General features: G+C 41.2%; 1 protein-coding gene across 7 annotated transcripts in view; it reads right to left on the bottom strand.

Moving 5' to 3' along the window:
- The window catches only part of LOC138958556 (phosphoinositide 3-kinase adapter protein 1-like), a 33685-nt gene that overhangs the window by 4169 nt on the left and 8298 nt on the right, over positions 1-21218 (bottom strand). The window contains exons 1-13 of one of the 7 annotated variants that reach the window (XM_070329759.1): positions 17042-17180; positions 15011-15622; positions 14211-14352; positions 13362-13631; positions 11390-11599; positions 9646-9813; positions 7328-7468; positions 6667-6738; positions 5739-6121; positions 4919-5068; positions 4057-4132; positions 3042-3115; positions 1804-1875 (exon numbers count right to left, since the gene is read on the bottom strand). In XM_070329759.1, the coding sequence (XP_070185860.1) occupies positions 1804-1875; positions 3042-3115; positions 4057-4132; positions 4919-5068; positions 5739-6121; positions 6667-6738; positions 7328-7468; positions 9646-9813; positions 11390-11599; positions 13362-13631; positions 14211-14352; positions 15011-15601 (2349 nt within the window). In that variant the 5' untranslated portion in view covers positions 15602-15622; positions 17042-17180. Of the gene's footprint in view, positions 1-1803; positions 1876-3041; positions 3116-4056; positions 4133-4918; positions 5069-5738; positions 6122-6666; positions 6739-7327; positions 7469-9645; positions 9814-11389; positions 11600-13361; positions 13632-14210; positions 14353-15010; positions 15623-16653; positions 16867-17041; positions 17181-21218 lie in introns of those variants that run through there. The other 6 variants (XM_070329761.1, XM_070329754.1, XM_070329756.1 and 3 more) reach the window with 6 other exon arrangements.

The following is a 21218-nucleotide window of genomic DNA, read 5'->3' as shown; positions in this document are numbered from 1 at the left end:
AAATCTGCTGTCATGCTCAAGCCCATGTCATTCAGCTTAATTTACAGGGTGTAACAACAATTGTAAGCATAGGTGTTGGAGGATAGCAATATATACACGTGTTTATTTGGGTTAAACAAAATGTAAACTATAGTAGTAAAAGCAAGAAACTGAAGGGACAGACTGGAACCTTTTTTTTTTAACTCACCAGAAATCAGAGAAAGTCAAGTCATTTAAAGAGAGGGTGACTCCTAAAATCAAGATAATTTTACAGATTTGATGAACAAAACAATCTGTGGAAGTTGAATGGGTCTTAATTATAAGGGTTGTGGTGGGGAGGGGTTTCTTAAAAGTAGTGTTTCACTTCTTGTAATATAAATTAAACAAGTGACAGGAAAATGCTGGAGCAACTATAGGGGTATGGGTTGGGAGGGCAGAGGAAGGGGAGGGGGAAGGGCGCAAAAAACGTAGCAAATGCGTTGATTAGGGTGCACTCACAGTCTCAGATAATTCAATCACGCAGGATATGAGGAAACTGCTATTTAGGATATTTCCTGTTCTGTTTTTAGTAATGCATGTGCACTCTTACCTCCTCCATGTCTTAAATGGCGACTGTGTGTGTGTGTGTGTGTGTGTGTGTGTGTGTGTGTGTGTGTGTGTGTGTGTGTGTGTGTGGTGTGTGTGTGTGTGTGTATGTGCGTGAGTTAGAGATAGAGAAAGAGAGAGTGATTGACAGATGGGTGACAGATTGAGAGACAGAGAGATACATGCAGAGACTGAAAGAATAAGAAAGTAAGAGAGTAAGTATCTATGTGCATGAATGTACACAAGAAATACCTTCAAATGCAACTCTTATCATCTATACCTTTTTGTACCCTTTTGTACTACCAGATCATTTAAGTGTACAGATTACTTGGTCGGATGAATGTGCAGCCTAAACTGCCAAAAGCAAGGGCTCAGGTTGTTCCTGAATATAACCACAGGGGAAATTGTACCTTATGGCTTTTATACAAAGGGAACACACACATAACAAAAACAGCTGTGTTGGATGCCGACAATTTTCCAAAAGTAACATTACAAGAGCATCCTTCCACTTCGACACATGCGTGACGGGCGAAGTGGCGTGGTGGTAAGATGTCTGCCTCCTAATTGGGAGGTCATGAGTTCGAATCCCGGTCGCTGCCGCCTGGTGGGTTAAGTGGAGATTTTTCCGATCTCCCAGGTCAACTTATGTGCAGACCTGCTAGTGACTTAAAATTACCCCCCTTTGTGTGTACACGCAAGCACAAGACCAAGTACGCACGGAAAAGATCCTGTAATCCATGTCGGAGTTCGGTGGGTTATGGAAACACGAACATACCCAGCATGCCCACTCAACGAAAGTGGAGTGAGCTGACCATGCTCTCAGAGTATAGTGTGGGGAACCCAAATGGGCAAACGAGCTCATACGTAACCAGAAAAAAATTCTGGAACACTGAAGAAGAAGAATTTGACACATGCGAAAAATAAAGTCTGTGTTCATACAGAGTGGGATTTTTTTCTGAATTAAATTTATACTCCACACCTACTTCATTTTGCGGAATCAATTCAGCAACAATTTTTCACTCTGCACAACGATCAGGGCAGGATGTAGATTGTTTGTCTATGTGGTAGGATGTTCTTATCCATTGTATAAAAGCCTGGACAAATCTGTTGTGGTTTACACAACATGGGAAGGAAGTTAAATATCTTTAAATTTAAGGAGCTGTACAGAAATGCAGCTACATGTGAAGCAGAGCAGGAAAACCATGAAAGATACTTAAAGAAAAGGAAGAACATGCATACCAGGGATGCACCATTCCTTTTACCCGAGCTTCGTGGCGTGCTGGAATTCTTGCTTTTGCCACGCAATAAGACCTGTAGGGATAGAATGGTATGTGCTCTAATCAAAAGCGATGATCTCTAAGCATTTATCTAATTAAATCACTACATTGCAGGGAGAAAAGAGAGAAGAAATGGAATATATAGAGAGGGGTCCAAAAAACATCACTGAACAACTGGTTTTTTTAATATATACAAACAGGCTATAATTGCATGAAAAAGTGTACTACTGGCAAGAAAAACTGTTATAGAGGCTACAAGTAATAAATGCATACAGCCAAACCAAAGTGCTTACACATTTCAAGCAAGTTTCTTAAAATCATTTTCACTGTTAGGTTAGTATCTCCAGGGACCTGTATTTAGAGTGTATGGTATCTCTGTGTTGGCAAACTAGATAAATCAGCGTTTACATATCATGAACAACACAGATACAATAATCCAACACAGATAAATTAGTGCCTTACCAAAACTTTACAGAACTATGAAACTCTTGCAGAAACAATTAAAAACAATATACGGCACATTCCCCTCAAATCAAATCTGCTGTTATTTATGATATCTCTGTGTAAACTGGCATAGACGAAACAGGTCAACAGACAAACAAGCAAATAACAAAGAATGCAAACACACACCGTCCAAAGAAAGGTGCCTAGACTGAATTAAGCTCCACACAATGTTATTGTTAGTATGATGTGTCAAGCAGTTTCAAACCAAACACTCTTTGCAACAAACCATAACTAGCTACAAGCAAAATGTTATAGCAAGATCAACTACAATGGGCTGTTCTCCATCTAAAGGTTAACAACATGCACCGTACATATCAGAATTAATATATTTTTAAAGCAGAGTAGAAGGTGGTTTTGATGCATATACTGACTTTTAACTTTTCACTATCTCTGTTTTACTTGTCCTCTCTTTCACATCAATGTTCAACTTTAAAAAAAAATCTGTTTGAAAATGTGGACGAATCCTTTCTGCTCTATTGCCAAAATAATAGGTTTGACAACTATGTTCAGATTATGAAGAAGAAGGAAACCCAAACAAGGTTGCAGCTGTGTTTGAACACAGTTGAAACCTGCATAAACACTGTGTTCTGAAAGCAAACTGACACTCTGAGTAAACAGACTTTAGGAGAACAGCCCATTGCTAGATCCAGTGCAAACATCCATGCCAAGTGAGCAAACACAACAACAGGTACTCACTGGTGAGCCCGGTTCATCACACACAGCACCGCTGTCTCGCTCGCTCTCTCCAAATGACGACTGAGATTTAAGCCCTGCAACAAACAGTCAAAGTCAAACATTATTCTTTGTGCACTGCTGCACATCAAATGGGCGAGGAAGGGGTGGGGGTGGGTGGTGAGAGTGCAAAGGTAGTCTCGGGGGGGGGGGGGGGGGGGGGGGGGGGAGGCAGGGGGGAGATTGGGGATACTTTGTGTAAAACAAGAGCAAGCAAGCTGTATGAGAAAGTGAGGTGTTCTTCACGAGCTGCAATTTGGTGAATTCAGCGATAAACCGGACGTGGGTGTTTACTAATACTCTAGCTATTACTAATAACTATTTCTTATGACCCAGTTGACTTTACAGATGAATCAAGGTTATTTTCTTCTGGTTCATAATTTACTATTTCCAGATACCTGTACCCTTAAGCCTGTCCTTAATTGAGCCCCAAGTCGACTACGCAAAGACTTTGCCAAGTCTTCTTACCAAAAACGCAGTGCTTAAGTTCTGTGCGGCCAGCTTCGCCAAGTATACTTCGTGTAGTCGACTTCGCCCAGTTAAGGACAGGCTTTACAGTTACACTACAAAACAAACCATTGCTTCAAAAATGAAACTGTATAATTATTCCTAGGACCTGTGCTATGTCAAATAATATCTAACATATAAAAGGATTTAAGCGCTCTATATGTAGCCGACATGTGCAACAAGAATAAATGAGAGTTATGCCAACCAATCTCCTGGCACCTGAGGGAATAATTAACAAGCATTAAAACAAACAAGCAACTTTCATCTTCAACATTTCAATCTATTTCAAAACAAGTACAGTGGTTCCTGCGATGAAAGGACACCCTTGGGCCCAGCCAAAAGTGTCCCTACAGTGCAGGTGTCCTCTCAGGAGCAAAACAAGGTGTCCTGTCACGGGAGGGGTCTCACATTGCAGGTACTACTGTAATACTAAAACATTTTTGCAGCATAAGAATTTTCTAAGCGGACTTACTCAAGCTTGAGGACTGGTAGCCTGAAGGATCGCTTGTTGTGGACACTGTCGACTGTCTGGTGTATACGATGGGTTTCTGGATAAAAACACGCAAATACAAACTCCATGTCAAGTCTTTGAATAGAGGGAGCCCCCTTTTCAGACACCTAAATTTAGACAGACACTGTCAGTATGGTCTAAGGGAAATAACCAATGTCTTGTTAATGGGATTGCTTCCCTTGCTCTCTCTCTCTGTCATGGCTGCTTGCTAATAAACCCATACCATCGAACACGTGCGTTGTGAGTTCGATAGACACTCCACCCCCACCCCCCTTTGTCTCACACCCTGCTTTCTCAGATTCTTACTTCATAAAATCTGCAAATGATAGAACAGTTAGAGGGGAGAAAATCATGACAAGTTAACTGGTATTCTCTCTCCCTTGCCTTATAGTTCAAATGCAGTATTTGAGGATCAGGGAGTTTGTTTCATGTGCGAGGATGATTTTTGAATCAGAAAGTGCAGGTACATGTTTCACATATTGAAAATAAAATACAGGTGAATACCATCACTATCAGAGGAAACAAATGAAAGAGCAAACAGTTTGAGGAAGCATAGCTAGGGGCTTGTCGGCCTGAAGAAATCCAAAAGTGTGGAACTACAAGTGCTTCTGCTGGAGATTCAACCCTTAGTTAAATATTTAGCAAATTGCCGACGATGATAACAACCACAAGCGCATTGCAGTGCTGACCTTTGTTTGAGAAGCGCACACGCTGCATGGCGTGGCCAACTTTGAAAGCTCAGCTACTTTTACCATAACTGGCATCTTTAAGTCCTATAACAACATGCTTTACCCCCAGCTTAGCAGAATTGCTCCATATGTACCTTGTGTCCCTTGCTGGTAGAAGGCAAATCTCCATCACTTGCAGATTGGTGTCGTTTTGAAGACGACTTGATTTTGCTGAAGAAGTGAGAGATCTTGTCTTGCACAGACATCCTTCGCTTGCCTTCCTTGGTTCGCATCCTTGGCGAATCCTGGAACAAAAAGTTACAAATTGCAATGAAGAAACTATTTTCCACAGCTGCTGTCAGTTGTATAATTCTCTCTTCATTCATTCAGGCAAATCTTCCACAAACAATCATTTGGATTTTTAAAAAAACACAATATTCACCAAATTCTGCTATTGTTTGGGCGAGTCTTAACACCACTCAACTATTTTTTTGTTTACCTTAGGCCAAAAAAACAAAAATAGGTGTGGTTACGGTAACATAGCCCAAAAAAATAGGGTAGGTAGGTAGGCAATCACTTTTTTTTTTTTAAACTTTTTTTTCTAATGTGTACAAATTAAACCTACTTGACAGGGAAATAAGTGTGCGACTCGGGCGCTTTCGCTTTCATTGCGTTTTTTGCACTCGTTTTTTTTGTTTTTTTGTTTTTGTTTTGACAAATGTAATAAAAAGTTATAGGATCGGCCCCTAAAAATAGGGTAGGTCGGGTTACCGTAACCACACCTATTTTTTTTTAGGCCTTATGAAAGCTAACAAAGCTGTAAGAGAGTGAAATTCAAAGAGTATGCAGCTACATGTTCCGGAAACCAAATAATTTCTTTGCCATACATTCTTGTGTATGTTTCATTTTGAATAAAATGAAACGTACGATAGACTTAATCTTTTTTGGTTTTTTTTAACTTTTGCACAAACTTACCTCAGGCTGAATAGGAGGCGGCACTGTCACCGCGGGTAACAAATAATCTGACTGCGACGATGACGAGGAAGCATTGGATGTTGGTCGGCTGTTTGACTGAGGGCCAAGCTGCCACCCACTTTCCCGCGACACAGCCTCCACTTTCTCCTCTGCCCCTCCAGCTGCACTCAATCTGGATACAGAATTCGGAGAAGGATTGCTGGAATTTTCTGACGCCTCCTTATCTCCGGAATTAGATTTCTGCGAGTCACCTGAATCTGGTCGTCGTTTAACAGGTGGAACAAAGTTGGATGAAATGCATTCGCTGGCTAATGATTTGGATCTTTTGGGCTGGAGTGGCGGTGGCTCACTGCTGTCAACCTCCTCTTCAGGGATTTTTTCGCCTGGAATGGAAGAATAAGATTAAGAATAAATCAAATGAATGTAGCATGAAGACTGCTTTTTGTCTCCTTCACGTACTCTTCATCCTCCTTCTTGCAGTCAGCTGTTCACATACCCCAAGTAACTAACAAACAAATTATTGAATGAAAGAAAATAATCTCAACTTTTACGTAACCAAAAGTTAACTTACTGCAAGCTAGCTACTTATATTATCGATTATCTACCAGAATAAATCTTCACACACAAATTCAACACACACACACACACACACACACACACACACACACACACACACACACACACACACACACACACACCAACAATATCTAAAACCTCACCAACCCCTCTGAAGCCTAACATGACTGCTAAATGATGTGCTTTTATCTCCCCTGAACACACACAAAACTAGACTTCGTAGCAACCAGCACAATGATAATTATCTCTTACTGCATGCAGCATAGGATTTATCTTCAAAAAGTACTCTAATGATTTAGAATTGCTTATACACAATATTTTACCTCCCATTAAATTGCACTGTATAACTTACCTAAAGGTGTTCTTGCTGAAAATGGGATTTTGATGCAACCCTCAGAGTTTGAACGTGGTTTGGCATACCCATCTGAAACACATTCTGATTTTGGAATAAAGGATGCCAACACAAGCTCTGTTGTTCATTGCTAGTTTGTAAAATGTTGATGCATAATTTTAACACCTTCGCAGAAGTGTCTGCTACTGCGGTTTAACTTCGACAGTGTGAAGAAGAAATCATCATCAATGTCAAAGTATTCCTAGATAATATTACTACATCAGTACATGAACAATGGACACCACAACTGTTTCAACAGTTATTATTGGTGATAAAAAAAGAATAATCATATATATATGATTACCAATTTAGTGTGTGTGTGTGTGTGTGTGTGTGTGTGTGTGTGTGTGTGTGTGTGTGTGTGTGTGTGTGTGTGTGTGTGTGTGTGTGTGTGTGTGTGTGTGTATGTGTGTGTGTGTGTGTGTGTGCAGCTACATTTTAAGCAAAGCAGTAAATATATTCCAGCAAGAGAAAATTTAAACTAGAAAAACAAGCCTTCTGACATGATATCTAGCCAAAAACACAAATGAGATTAAAAAAATGTCCTTTTGCTGTAAAACTTTTATTAGATTATCTGAGCAGTTATACCACAACGTGCACAGGCTCGTCTCCGCAGCCTTACCATGAAGTTTTGCATGACAAACTGGTGGTGGTGGAGACACAGGGTGATCTGACTGCTCTACAGTGAATGTGTCCTCTGAGTCAGATATTTCACGGCAAGTTGATAGCGTCTGCATCTCCCCTAGACCCCCTCTGGGAGAAGCTGAGAGCAAGAAAGATAACTAATACTAATAGCAAAGCAATATAAAGCTTAGACATAAAAATATCTAAAGCGCAATAACACTGAAAAAGCAGAAAGTTGAATATATATATCACGGTAGAACCAGCGATCGGACTTTCTACTGGTAGAATGGGCGATTCTGCCAGATCGCTGGTTCTACCGTGACATATATATTAATATTTGTTGAAGCCAGAACTAAAACCTACAACACCTGCTTTAAGTTTAAGCAGTCATCTTTTATTAATCTGTTTTACTTTTAATTTTCAGATTTCTGATTCTACAGTATGTATCGGGCAGATTGTTTTGCAGCTTGCTGGCCTACGACCAATGTCTTCTGAGTTCTGCTTTGGATATTAGTTGGATTTCGAGACATGATTATATGATATACAGCTAAGTTATGCTGAAGGGATCTATTTCGACCAAAAGAGTGAAATTCCCTATAGGTAGAGTTCATGTAGGCGTTTTCCCTGCATACAGGGAATCCCCACGGGTGGAGTTCCAGTACTGTAGTATTTTGCTGATTTTGGTTGAAATTCACGTGATGCTTAGCGACATCGGTAGAATGTGATGTTTTGTTTTTTTAAATCTTTTGGGGTATTTCTTAGAAATTTGATTCTGTTTTGCAATTGTTATTGAAAAAAAGTTTCATTCAATAACATTAACAGAAAACGCAGCTCAAATAAATTACTCACAATAACGACATTTATACTGCAAAGCGTTCAATAGTCATTTCACTTCCGTTTGAAGCCATAGAGTTACTTCAAGCTGACGAATGTGAAAGTGAAAGTGATTCAATGAACGAGAGTTCCAGGCATTCTGATGGAGCGATGTTGCCTTAACCAAATCCTTTCGAGTTATACGTTGTTCTTGCCGAAGCATGTTTGGTTGGCTGAATGCCGCATGCGAATTCAGGAATTCTAACATAATATTATTGTCCTGTCCAACCGCCATTTTGGAAGGGGAAGTAAAGCTACATGGGTGCAACTCTGCCGGCTACACGCCGGCAGCCGGTTTTTGGTTTCATCGGCTGCCGATGTTTTTGTTCCAGGAGAGTTTTTTTTTGGCATTTTAAATACTAAAAAAGCTGGACCCCAACTTTTGCCAGTTTTTGGAATTTTCCAGGTTGCACCCATGAAGCTAAGGTAATTCAAATCAGTTTAGGGCAGTCAACGCTTGGCACGAGATTGAGCGGTATCATACTTTCCTACAGGAACTCCACCCGTGGGGATTCCCTGTATACAGGGAAAATGCCTACAGGAACTCTATCTACAGGGAATACCACTCTTTTGATCGATATAGACCCCTTCAGCCTAAGTTACACTCAGATCTGTTAAAACTTGAGAACAAAAACCATAACTGGAGTGGAGAGAAGGGGTTTCGCCACAAATATGAGACTGCTAACTGCAGATTAGAGTGAACTGCATTTCACTAAAGTAGCTCACTGTAATGAAGCAGCATAATGTACTATTAGTAACTTAATTGCCATGAGCAGTTGAAAGAAAAGCAAAGTACACCATGTCCACCTTGAAGTGAGACAAGTAAATCAAAGAAAAGCAGAATACAGCAGAACACGTGACCACAAGGGTTCATGGTAAATCAGTGAAGCAAACTCTTACTAATCAATGAATGATAACTAAAATGGTAATACTGATAAAGTCTAAATTGCACCATATCTTGATCACTTTGTACAGCTTTACATGATCCTTAGCAGTTGAAGCACAAAAAGGCAACAATAATACAGTTAACGTTTTGAAAACACAAATGTATGCGAATGATAATTTTGCCCCTTGGTTGCATAGTAATTTAACTGCAAGTTCAGTAACTGCTCCAGTCTGTTTTGTTCCTATTTGTCAACATTTACTTTACAGAATTAAATGTTAGATAAGAAGAAGCGCTAGCATTCAAATTTATCGTAAATTATATCAGTCATTAAACTTGCCAACATTTTATCTCATATAATTATATTACCATAACCATGTCCAAGTTCAGACCACTGCAAAACAGGAAGCAGAAGTGAAGAAAAGGCAAAGTCTACAGCATTGCGTAACACAAGTAAAAGTCAATCCACACTCTCAAAGCTCAGACTAATACCGTAATGCCCTGATCACTTAATTTCAACCATTTTCCTGCCAAGATTAACAGTCACTCAGAATACTCACAGACACAGCTGCTCATGTCGATGTAATCATTGTCGAAAGTTCCATTGTCATCTTCAGACACACTGGAATTGACGTAGTAGTGACTGAAGCTGCTGGAACGGTGTCGTTGAGGGGGAGGCATGTTTTCTGAAAATGAAATGCCACTGTCTGCTGCACTGCGACGCAATCCTGTCCAACAGATTAACAAAGAGTTCTAACTATGATCCGCTTTAAGCTGAAACTTAACAGCCAAAAGAAAAGAACAAAAATTAACAAGTCGCATAAGGCGAAATTACTACATTTAGTCATGCTGTGAAACTCACAGAATGAAACTGAACGCACTGCATTTTTTCACAATGACCGTAGTCCGCCGCTCGTGCAAAAGGCAGTGAAATTAACGAGCCTGTTTAGCGCGGTAGTGGTTGCGCTGTGCTGCATAGCACGCTTTTCTGTACCTCTCTTCGTTTTAACTTTCTGAGCGTGTTTTTAATCCAAACATATCATATCTATATGTTTTTGGAATCAGGAACCGACAAGGAATAAGATGAAATTGTTTTTAAATCGATTTCGGAAATTTTATTTTAATCATAATTTTTATATTTTTAATTTTCAGAGCTTGTTTTTAATCCGATTATAACATATTTACATGTTTTTGGAATCAGAAAATGATGAAGAATAAGATTAACGTAATTTTGGATCATTTTATAAAAAAATAATTTTAATTACAATTTTCAGATTTTTAATGACAAAAGTCATTAATTAATTTTTAAGCCTCCAAGCTGAAATGCAATACCAAAGTCCGGCCTTTGTCAAAGATTGCTTTGCCAAAATTTCAATCAATTTGATTGAAAGATGAGGGTGTGACAGTGCTGCCTCAACTTTTACAAAAAGCCGGATATGACGTCATCAAAGACATTTATCCATAAAATTAAAAAACGTCTGGGGATATTATACCCAGGAAAAATTTCATAAAGATCGGTCCAGTAGTTTACTCTGAATCGCTCTACACACACACACGCACAGACACACACACACACACCACGACCCTCGTCTCGATTCCCCCTCTATATTAAAACATTTAGTCAAAACTTGACTAAATGTAAAAAGGGAGAAAAAAATGAAAAAAAGAGATATATGAAAGAAAGAAAAAAAAGAGGAAAAAAAGAAACAGATTAAACAAAATGAGTAGAAAATAGTGCAAGGAAATGACAATACAATGAAAGGTGTAAAACAAAATTACCAGAAAACAAGAATGGGTATGAACTGAGGGATAAGTTAGTCAACTTATACTAGCTTTGATATTGTTGCTTTGCCAAATATTATCATGTAAAATCTCAGTCCAAAAAAATCCCACACAAGAGGAGACCAAAACGTTTCAGTTGGTTGGTTTTTGGGTTTTAATGTCCCTTCAGCAGATGCTAGCTGCCAAAACGTTTCAGACCACTGTAAAACATAACTGAACCAGCTATGAAAAAAAGCCTCTTGTCATTTCCAAATTGCTCCAAAATTCCACAACTAAATGTCTATAGTACTAGACATTGAATAAAACACTGTGAGCCATCCGCCTAATCAATGAGACTTCATGGGTCCAGCTGAATCTGAGTGTTTGGCATTGGCTGATGCAAAACATACATGTCCTATTTTGCACAGCCATATGGCTAAAATGCATACAGCACCTAAAAAATGCAATACTTTATGCACAACCCTGCGCAACCCCTTGATACGGTATATATATATTCTGATTATAAAAAACTAAACAACTCACTCGTATCTTCGACATATTGCACAAGATGCTTCTGCAGGTCGCGGTACCCGTTCTTCTCAGCTAGCTGACAAGGAAACCGCCCCTCCTTGTTTTCCATGCATGCCGCGTGGATCATTCCTGGGAACCGAAGCAGCTCCTCGCACACCTTTGCCATGTTGAACTCGGCAGCGAAGTGTAGCAGCGTTGGCCACTGGACGTTCGCTGACTCTGCTGGACATTTTAGTTAGTTTTTTTGTTAAATTAAGCATGCTGTTCCAGAACTATGAGTCTCAAGAAATATATATATATCCTTGCGATAGATACAGTGGTAAAGATAAACTATCACAATGCCCCACCCCATCCAAGAAGTCACCCTCTAGTGGAAGACTTCCATCTTCATTCACAGGTTTCCTGTTCATGATGTCTGTAATTTAACTCCACTTTAAGATGCTTCCTTCTTTAAAGGTCTGTTATTGTTCTAAATTTGTAGGGCATCAACAACAAGTCGCGTTAGGCGAAAATACAATATTTAGTCAAGTAGCTGTCGAAGTCACAGAATGAAACCGAACGCAATGCCATTTTTCAGCAAGACCGTATACTCGTAACATCGTCAGTCCACCGCTCATGGCAAAGGCAGTGAAATTGACAAGAAGAGCGGGGTAGTAGTTGCGCTAAGAAGGATAGCACGCTTTTCTGTACCTCTCTTTGTTTTAACTTTCTGAGCGTGTTTTTAATCCAAACATATCATATCTATATGTTTTTGGAATCAGGAACCGACAAGGAATAAGATGAAAGTGTTTTTAAATTGATTTCAAAAATTTAATTTTGATAATAATTTTTATATATTTAATTTTCAGAGCTTGTTTTTAATCCGAATATAACATATTTATATGTTTTTGGAATCAGCAAATGATGGAGAATAAGATAAACGTAAATTTGGATCGTTTTATAAATTTTTATTTTTTTTTACAATTTTCAGATTTTTAATGACCAAAGTCATTAATTAATTTTTAAGCCACCAAGCTGAAATGCAATACCAAAGTCCGGGCTTCGTCGAAGATTACTTGACCAAAATTTCAACCAATTTGGTTGAAAAATGAGGGCGTGACAGTGCCGCCTCAACTTTCACGAAAAGCCGGATATGACGTCATCAAAGACATTTATCAAAAAAATGAAAAAAACGTTCGGGGATTTCATACCCAGGAACTCTCATGTCAAATTTCATAAAGATCGGTCCAGTAGTTTAGTCTGAATCGCTCTACACACACACACACACAGACACACACACAGACACACGCACATACACCACGACCCTCGTTTCGATTCCCCCTCGATGTTAAAATATTTAGTCAAAACTTGACTAAATATAAAAAGGAGTCTTTCAAGATTTTTTTTAATTGAAAGTCACTATTATCTTAACACAAATTAACAGGAAAGGAAGCATAAATCTAGCAAAACCAGAGTACCAGAGATACAGTCCCCATTCTTCACTGGACAATCAACTAAACAACCAAACAACCACAAGTATAGCCGGGCTATTCTTCTTCTTCTGCGTTCGTGGGCTGACACTCCCACGTACACTCGTGTTTTTTGCACGAGTGGAATTTTACGTGTATGACCGTTTTTTACCCCGCCATTTAGGCAGCCATACGCCGTTTTCGGAGGAAGCATGCTGGGTATTTTCGTGTTGCTATAACCCACCGAACTCTGACATGGATTACAGGATCTTTTTCGTGCGCACTTGGTCTTGTGCTTGCGTGTACACACGGGGGTGTTCGGACACCGAGGAGAGTCTGCACACAAAGTTGACTCGGAGAAATAAATCTCTCGCTGAACGTGGGGACGAACTCACGCTGACAGCGGCCAACTGGATACAAATCCAGCGCGCTACCGACTGAGCTACATCCCCGCCCAGCCGGGCTATAAATAGCCGGTGGCTACAAAAACGGACAGTGGAACTGGAAGGGGTTACAGGCTGAATTATGCAACTAACCTGCTGTTGTCTGATCTTCGGAAGTCAGGACAGTCATGAGGTCTGCAGGGAAATTACAATTTTTCAAACGTTGAGCCAGCACGGAATCCAGCTCCGCCACTTTGGAATCACCTGGAAGTCCCAAAGAGTTAGAGAGCAACGCAAGGGGACTTGTTTCTGCTTTCAGAATGTGCTGCAGCTGGTCCGTGCGTGAGTAAACACACAAGGAAGCGTGACCTAAGTTATGTTCTCCAGCCAACAAGGTAAACTTGATTTCTCCATGAAGATTGTCTGCAAAACAGCAAAATATATATATGACAAAAGTCTAACATGAATAAATAGTCATATACATGAAACTAGCGTTAACACGACACAATTTCATGAACCTGTCATATAAAAGAATAAACACTAATGCTAAAGACCACAAACTTCCAATAGGAATCAGGATGCATTTTATAATCTCATATGAATCTATGGTTAACGTGGAGAGTATACTTATTATAAGACTGACGTATAAACTAGCACAGCAGTAAACCACACAATTTATCATGCATCAAAAGTTGATGGGTTCTTTTCTTTTCATTAATCGCTTTAGCTCTTGGCTCCACATGCTTCCATTTCAAGACATTCAAGGTTCTGCTTGAATAGTTGACCACGCTGACGAATGAGACACATTTCTGAGACATCAGATGTAGGATACAAACTGTTTATTGTTGCTTGTGTACTGTGCATGTCCCCACGATTGATGTGATTCGGTGCTGAGAAAAAAATGTCCATCTTTATGCAATAACCAAAATGGACATTAAAGTTGTATTACCTTCTCTTAATCATAATGTCAATGCACAGTGACAGTGTCATGCAAACACTTACCAGGGATTTTGGCAACATAAGCAGAAGAGGTGATATGCTCTGTTGAGATGTGCCTTGAAGGAAAACAGCCACTTTCTGTCACCATGATCACTGGTTCTTCAGCATCTCTCTCTGTCAGTATTAGCACTTCCCGATTGTTGTGCTGAAACAGATTAATTATAATCAATTATCAATAACTTAATTTTGCAACATCCTTGATACTACATGCATGACTAAAACAGCCTTAATATATAGTTGGGCAAGAAAAAAGAAATGAAGAGAAAAGGGATATATATATTATATAAATTATGATTGATTACCAGTCTCAACATTTTGTAATTGTATTTGTTGTACTGAATAATTGTAGAAGTGTCAGCCCTGCCTCTGAAAAAAAAAACACTTAAAAATGTACAACATCTAGGCTCTCTTTCAAGTGTCTAAAAAAAAGTAAAATGATCAATCAGACTATCACCACAGGATCAAAAACACAAATTGCGCTTATGAACTTAATCACGGACTGAAATGATTGCACGAAAACAGTTAATTATTACTATAGTCCTTGACTATACTTGACTTAATCATTTAACACATTATTTCAAGTAGTTAATGATCTCCTCATATGATCTCTTCATCAGTTCATATCTTTTCTAATTTTTTTCCCAGCTTGAAATTGAATGAATAATAAAACGATACATTTCAATGACTTGATCTTTAATAGAACTTTTCAAAAAAGTGTGCTTATCAACATCATTACTGAATGTGAAAATATTGACAAGCAACATTTGTTTCTATTCTAGCACTAGACTTCTCTGTAGGCATACCTCATAGAGCACTGTTGGTATGACCCTCAGTATCCTGTTGTGTTGGCGGGCAGGAGGAGGATAGTCATAAATATCCTCGTCATCTTTAGACTTGTCCCCCTGCTCTTCAAGTTCAACTCCTGTTGCCGCACTATCCTCATACAACCTCTCCACAGAAGGACCTTCTACAGACTCATACGCTTGTATAAGTTGAACCAAAGCGCTAGTGACAGCTTCTTTCGAACCGTCGACTTCCAGCCACCGATTAGAAAGCACTCTCCTGCAAAGGGGTATGCCAAGGTTTTGCCTCATGTCATCTGTGTTTGTTCCCAGTAAAAGAATCACAGTGCGGTGGTGGAAGTGTTCCACACAACGATCCCAGAATGAGTTGTGTTCTTGATCCAGCAGCCCAGGAGACACAAGTACAGCACAGGTCTGAGCACTGGCAATCAACGAAGAAATGTCCTCCAGGTGAGGGGGCTGGGAAAAAGACCCTATCCTGTAGGCATCACTCGATAGTTTGGTTTGCAGAAACCTGGCCCAGGACTCGCCGTCGGGGGCATGGATGAAGGCGATGGCATTGCTCTGGGCTGTTTCGCTCCGTACACCCATTATGCTCTGTGACTTGAAATGCTGCAAGTAAAGAAGTCAAACTGTTAGCAAGATTGTCAGAATCACACATAACAGGCTGCCGCTGACTCTTAAAGCTGTATGTGTCATGATAATGTTAGGATATTGAACCATGAGTACTGCTTCTTTCGAGTCCCAACATTAATTACACTCAAGTTACTGCATGTTTTATGTTAGTTTGGTTTCCCTTTCAGAACTTATTTCATAACATACTTCATAACCAACAAAAGCATTTAATGAATCTATTTATAGTACACTCGACTCACAAGTTAATTAGCCTGAGGGAAAAATGATTAAAAAGAGAACACCTGAGGGAAAAGTGCATGATTGACATTTTCAGTAATTTCCCAGTTAATCACTTTTTCCTACTTACTCAGGTGATTAATTCTTTTGTAAAAACATTAAGATACATAGCATGTGGAGAAGTGCTTAATTATTACACACGCCGACATTATCACATTTTCATTCAATCACTTTTTCCTTACTCAGGTGATTGATGATTATAATCGTTTGTGAAAATATGTCGATAGAACTTATTTGCTTTTTTTCTCTAAGATGATCGAAGTTTTCAGCGGAGGTCACACACATGTACTGCCCCTCCCCCAGCATGGACACACAAACTGATCCTAAACGGCATGTCTAAAATACCTGTAGACTGATGAGCAGACAAACGTAATCCCTTTTCCGAAGACTGTCTTTTCCTTCCTGGATTCTCTTTACCAGTCCCCTACTTTACAGCATAGCTTCTCTCCTTTGCTTCTGTTTACCCACCTGCACTCCCAAACAAGCCGGCGAGCTGACAAAGCAACAGCGCGTGACGACGAGTCCCTTTGAGGGCTGAAGTCAAACACGCAGGAGGCCGCCCCCTGCTTCAAAGGGGTTCGGAGAAGAAAAAAATCGTGTCGCATGCCACCGGTTCTTCTCCTCTCATCTCACAAGGAAGTTTTACGAGTTTCGTTCACCCAAACTGATCGAGTCTATCCACAAAGTCAAAACAAAGCTTATCTTCGTCTGTAATCGAAACGTTGACTTACCCCGTTGCGATTTGCACAGCCCTGCCTTCTCAATTGCTGACCATTCGCAAAGAACTTGCCCTGATTATCTTAATTCTGGAAGCGTTTATCCTTATGATAATGACAAAACAACTACACGCTTTTTGGGGACAAACTTCTGTCTTCACGATCCCAACGCCTCTCAACAACTGGCCAATTTCTTCATTCACGAGCCAGCAACAAGCTGCCGCGACTTGATCTTCATGGCTGAATCAGCTGCTTGCACAAGACGCGCTGACTGACTCACCAAATTCCCCCGCATAGATCTCTCGGACACAATGACTGCCCCCCTTACCTCTCGCCCTCCTGAAAGTCTCTTTTTCTGTGTCAGTGAAGCAAAAATCCAAACAAATAGTGTGACTGAACTTACCCTGGTGATGTGACATCAAAACGTAATCAAATCAAGCCCGCGCTTTTACACCATGAGAAAGTAAACTCCAAAATTGTGTTGTTGACACACCAACCACATCTGTGTCGTCTGCTTGATTTCTGTCATAAGTTAGAAGTAGGTTTCGACACCAACCAATCAGAGTGTGGGACACATTTAACAGCACAAGCGTAACCAATGAAAAAGCGAATATAATCACAGCTAATTATAGCACATGGGCTATTCCCACACGTACACAGATACACTGCCACTGGTGGTTCATGTGGACACAGATGTGTGTGACTGCCCCCCAAACCTTGAATATTCTTCCGTGTCTGAGGAGTAAACATGGACATAGAAAAACAACAATAGTCTTCCTCTTTTCTAGATCCGTAAACTAAAAACCGTGGCTCATCAGTCCTGGACTATCACTGTGACCGAACAACAGGCACATGACACTTGTTTTGGAGAAATAAACTTAAATTCAGGGACCAGAAAAAGACACAATGCTGTCGGGCCAGATTGAGACCTGTCAAACTCAGATAACAAAGATACTGTTTTGCTCAAGACCCCCTCCCCACCCCCACCCCCCTCCCCCTTCACCACAGTGGTAGTGGCGGCTACCGCAGGACCCGGGGGTACACCGGCTCAGTTGCGAGAGACTCGTCATCGAGAGATACGAGGGGGACTTCACACAGAGCTGGCGGGAGAGAGAGAGAGAAGTGGGGGGGGGGGGGGGGGTAGGGAGGGAGGGACCCGGTGAGACAGAGACTACAGACCGGCGGAGAGACACCGCGAGAGAGATTCAGTCTGAGAAAGACAGAAAGTGAGAGCAGACAGAGACTAGACCGAGAGAGAAAGTGAGAGATCCGACAAAAGCTGATCATGAAAATTTGCGAGAATGAAAAAGAATGAGAAGGAGAGAGAGCTAGTTAGGACTAATTAACATAGCAAAAGAGGTTTAAATGATGAGTTGTTGAGATGTTCCGCTGTATGTCCTAAAGCTTACATGAAGATGCGGCCAGACCCCCACCCTTCACATCTTACTACCAGAGGTGCCGTGCCACGGTGCCTCTCAAAGTGAGAAAGACAGACTTTCCCGGTTTCGGACCGTAGCTTTTCACACTGGGTTTTTCTTTCCTTCCGTCTTTCTGTTTTTCTCCCCCCCCCCCCCCCCCCCCCATACACACACACATAGGCCTACACCCTCCTTTATTCAAGCAGTCCATTGATAGCCTATAGACAGACTGTGCCATGGTAATGCAATGCGCTGTACTGTACTTCCTGGTAGTAAGTGGGATATAATTATAAGATTCGCCCTCTTACGTGTACACTAAAGGAGCCGCTGTATGTCCGATACCATATGGGTAACACTTTGGCAGACTGAAGTCATAATAGACATGGTATAGCCTACACATTAGTGTGAAGGGCTACATACATTTCCAAGGGTCACATATGCCGCCCGGCCCAGACGTACAGCTGTGATATGTATAGTCTCGGGTGTAACATCGACTGATGATAAACACTATAAGCTACGAGTCGTTTACATAGTAATAAGAAAGTAAAAAATATGTTACTGATTTGATACAAGTGCTTCGCCGGAAACGTATACAGAATAAGAATGAATGGGATGCGCCGTTTAGATGTTTAGATCATTGTGGCCAAACAAAAATAATTATTTGTTTCCAATGACACAACACACACACACACACACACACACATACACGCGCGCGCGCGCGCCACTCCTGCCGTTCTCCTTGGAGAAAAACATATACTGAGGCCAGTCATGCATTACGGTGCTGACATTCTCAGATCAGTACGCTCAATCAGAGTAACTAAACTGGCAGTTGTTCTGTTCACCACTGTTACACGACACTTGAGATTGCCACAAGTTCTCAAACGTCGTATAGTTGTGTTCTTTTATTCTACGTCGCCCGTCTTCGCAGCAACAGAAAACAACTCGTCAAATTGAGTTCGAGGATTTATTTAGCATTCCATACATACAACTGCACATCGTAGCAGAACTCAAATAGAAGCTTTTTTAACATTCAAATCGCGCTGGCATATATAGTAAATACTCAATCTCGAGAATATTCCAGACCGAACATGATACAACTACATTATATGCGAACCGCCCATGGACTAGAATGGTGACGTTCTCTGTGACGTACATCAAAAGGTGCCGACGCCCTTAATCCGATCGAACGCCACGAACTCACACTAAAACAGCATGGTAAACAACTTGTTTTGACAGGACTAGAAAGTTCACCTGCATTCTCGTCCAAGCATAAATATTGTGTTTACAAAATATAATATCGGTACCTTCCCACAAAGTACAAATAAGTCAACTACATGCAACACACAAAACTGAACCAAAGCTCAGCAACGGTAGCGTTTCCTAACATTACCCCCAACACCAGAAGAAATTTACCTAATTTCTTTCAATCATTGAAACGCTACCTGTACACATGTTATGTATACATAACAGATTGAAATCCAGGTATGTACATTAGTCTATTGGAGAATGAACACAGTTTTAATCACATACTCGGCTGAGAAAATCTGCTCCAACATTGTCTGAACCCTTAATCGATTCCACTCGCATATCAAAGTTCTGCAAGTACATCACCCACCGCATGATACGATTATTCACAAACTTCGCAGAGTTCAGGTAGGTGAGGGGTTTGTGATCAGTCTGAAGCACGAATTTCACCCCTTGGAGGTAGAGTTCAAATTTCTTGATTCCCCATACGATGGCTAAACACTCTTTCTCCATGGTCGAGTAGTTCTTCTCGGCTCCTGACAGCTTCTTGCTGGCATAGCTGACCGGAAACGGTTTACCTCCATGCTCTTGCATCAGCATGGCGCCGATCCCTTCGTCCGATGCGTCTGTACGCAAGATGAACTCTTTGGCGGTATCAGGAAGGCGTAGCACCGGGTCTCGTGACATCAGGTCGCGCACGGTCTGGTATGCCTTCTCCTGAGCTGGTCCCCAGAGTATTCGGTTGGGGCATCCTTTTCGGGTCATGTCCGACAAAGGAGCCGTTATGGCGGCGAAGTTTGGAATGAACTCTCTGTAGTACCCAGCCAATCCAAGGAAGGATCGCACCTGCTTCTTGGTTTCAGGACGTTGCGCATTGAGGATCTTGGTGACGTTTTCCAACAAAAGCCCCTTTTGACCTTCCTTCAGTGAATGACCTATGAAGTCAACGTTGTCGGTCCCCAAAATGCACTTGCTGGGTCTCACGGTCAGATTAGCTTTTGTCAGGCGGGAAAACAGTTCCCTCAAAGTCTCCAGATGCTCCGCAAAGGTCTCCGTGTGGACTAGCAGATCATCCCAGTAGTACACAACATTCTTCATTTCTTTGAGCATTTTTCGCATTCCCCTCTTCAGGGTAGCACCACTGTTCACCATGCCAAAAGGCATCCGCAGGCACTCATACGTTCCGTCTGGAGTTGCAAAGGCGGTCTTTGGTATGTCCTCTCCGCGCACAGGAATCTGCCAATATCCCTTGCTGAGATCGATCTTCGAGAAGATCTTACTGCCAGTCAACCGTCGGAACAGATCAGCCGCCGTCGGCATTGGTTCAGGGTCAAACACGGTGATCTTATTCACTTTCCTGAAGTCAATGCATACCCTGTTTGTACCGTCTTTCTTCTTGACAACAACAACGGGAGATGAGTAAGGGGATGATGACTCACGGATGACCCCCATCTTCAACATGTTGTCGATGTCCTTCTTCAAGGATTCCCGAGCCTGAAACGGGATAGGGTATGGTTTTGACCGAACAGGAACGTCAGATGTGAGGTGGACTTCATGTTCGACCAAGGACGTAGAGCCTGGAACATCAGAGAACCTATGGGTGAAGTCGCCCATAAAATCATGCAGCTCCTTCTGCTGATCTTCTGTCAGGTCAGGTCCTAGCTTGACATCATCCACTCCCTCTTTCTTGTGGAGGTCTCCCAACTCCAGTAGTTCCTCACCATCGAACTCGTCTAGTTCGGCTGGTTCTTCCGCACTTGCTGCGACCTGTACTGCTTCCGGAGGTCTCTCCACATACAGTTTCAGGAGGTTAGCGTGGTAGATCTTGGACTTCTTGCCGACATTCACCTTGTAGTCGTTGATCCCTACCACGGCCTCAACCTCGTATGGGCCTTTCCACTGCATCAGTAGTTTGTT

This window comes from Littorina saxatilis, linkage group LG2 (genome assembly GCF_037325665.1).
Source record: "Littorina saxatilis isolate snail1 linkage group LG2, US_GU_Lsax_2.0, whole genome shotgun sequence".
NCBI lineage: Eukaryota > Metazoa > Mollusca > Gastropoda > Littorinimorpha > Littorinidae > Littorina > Littorina saxatilis.
Note: the sequence above shows the minus strand (reverse complement) of the source record. Positions and strands in the feature narration are given on the sequence as shown.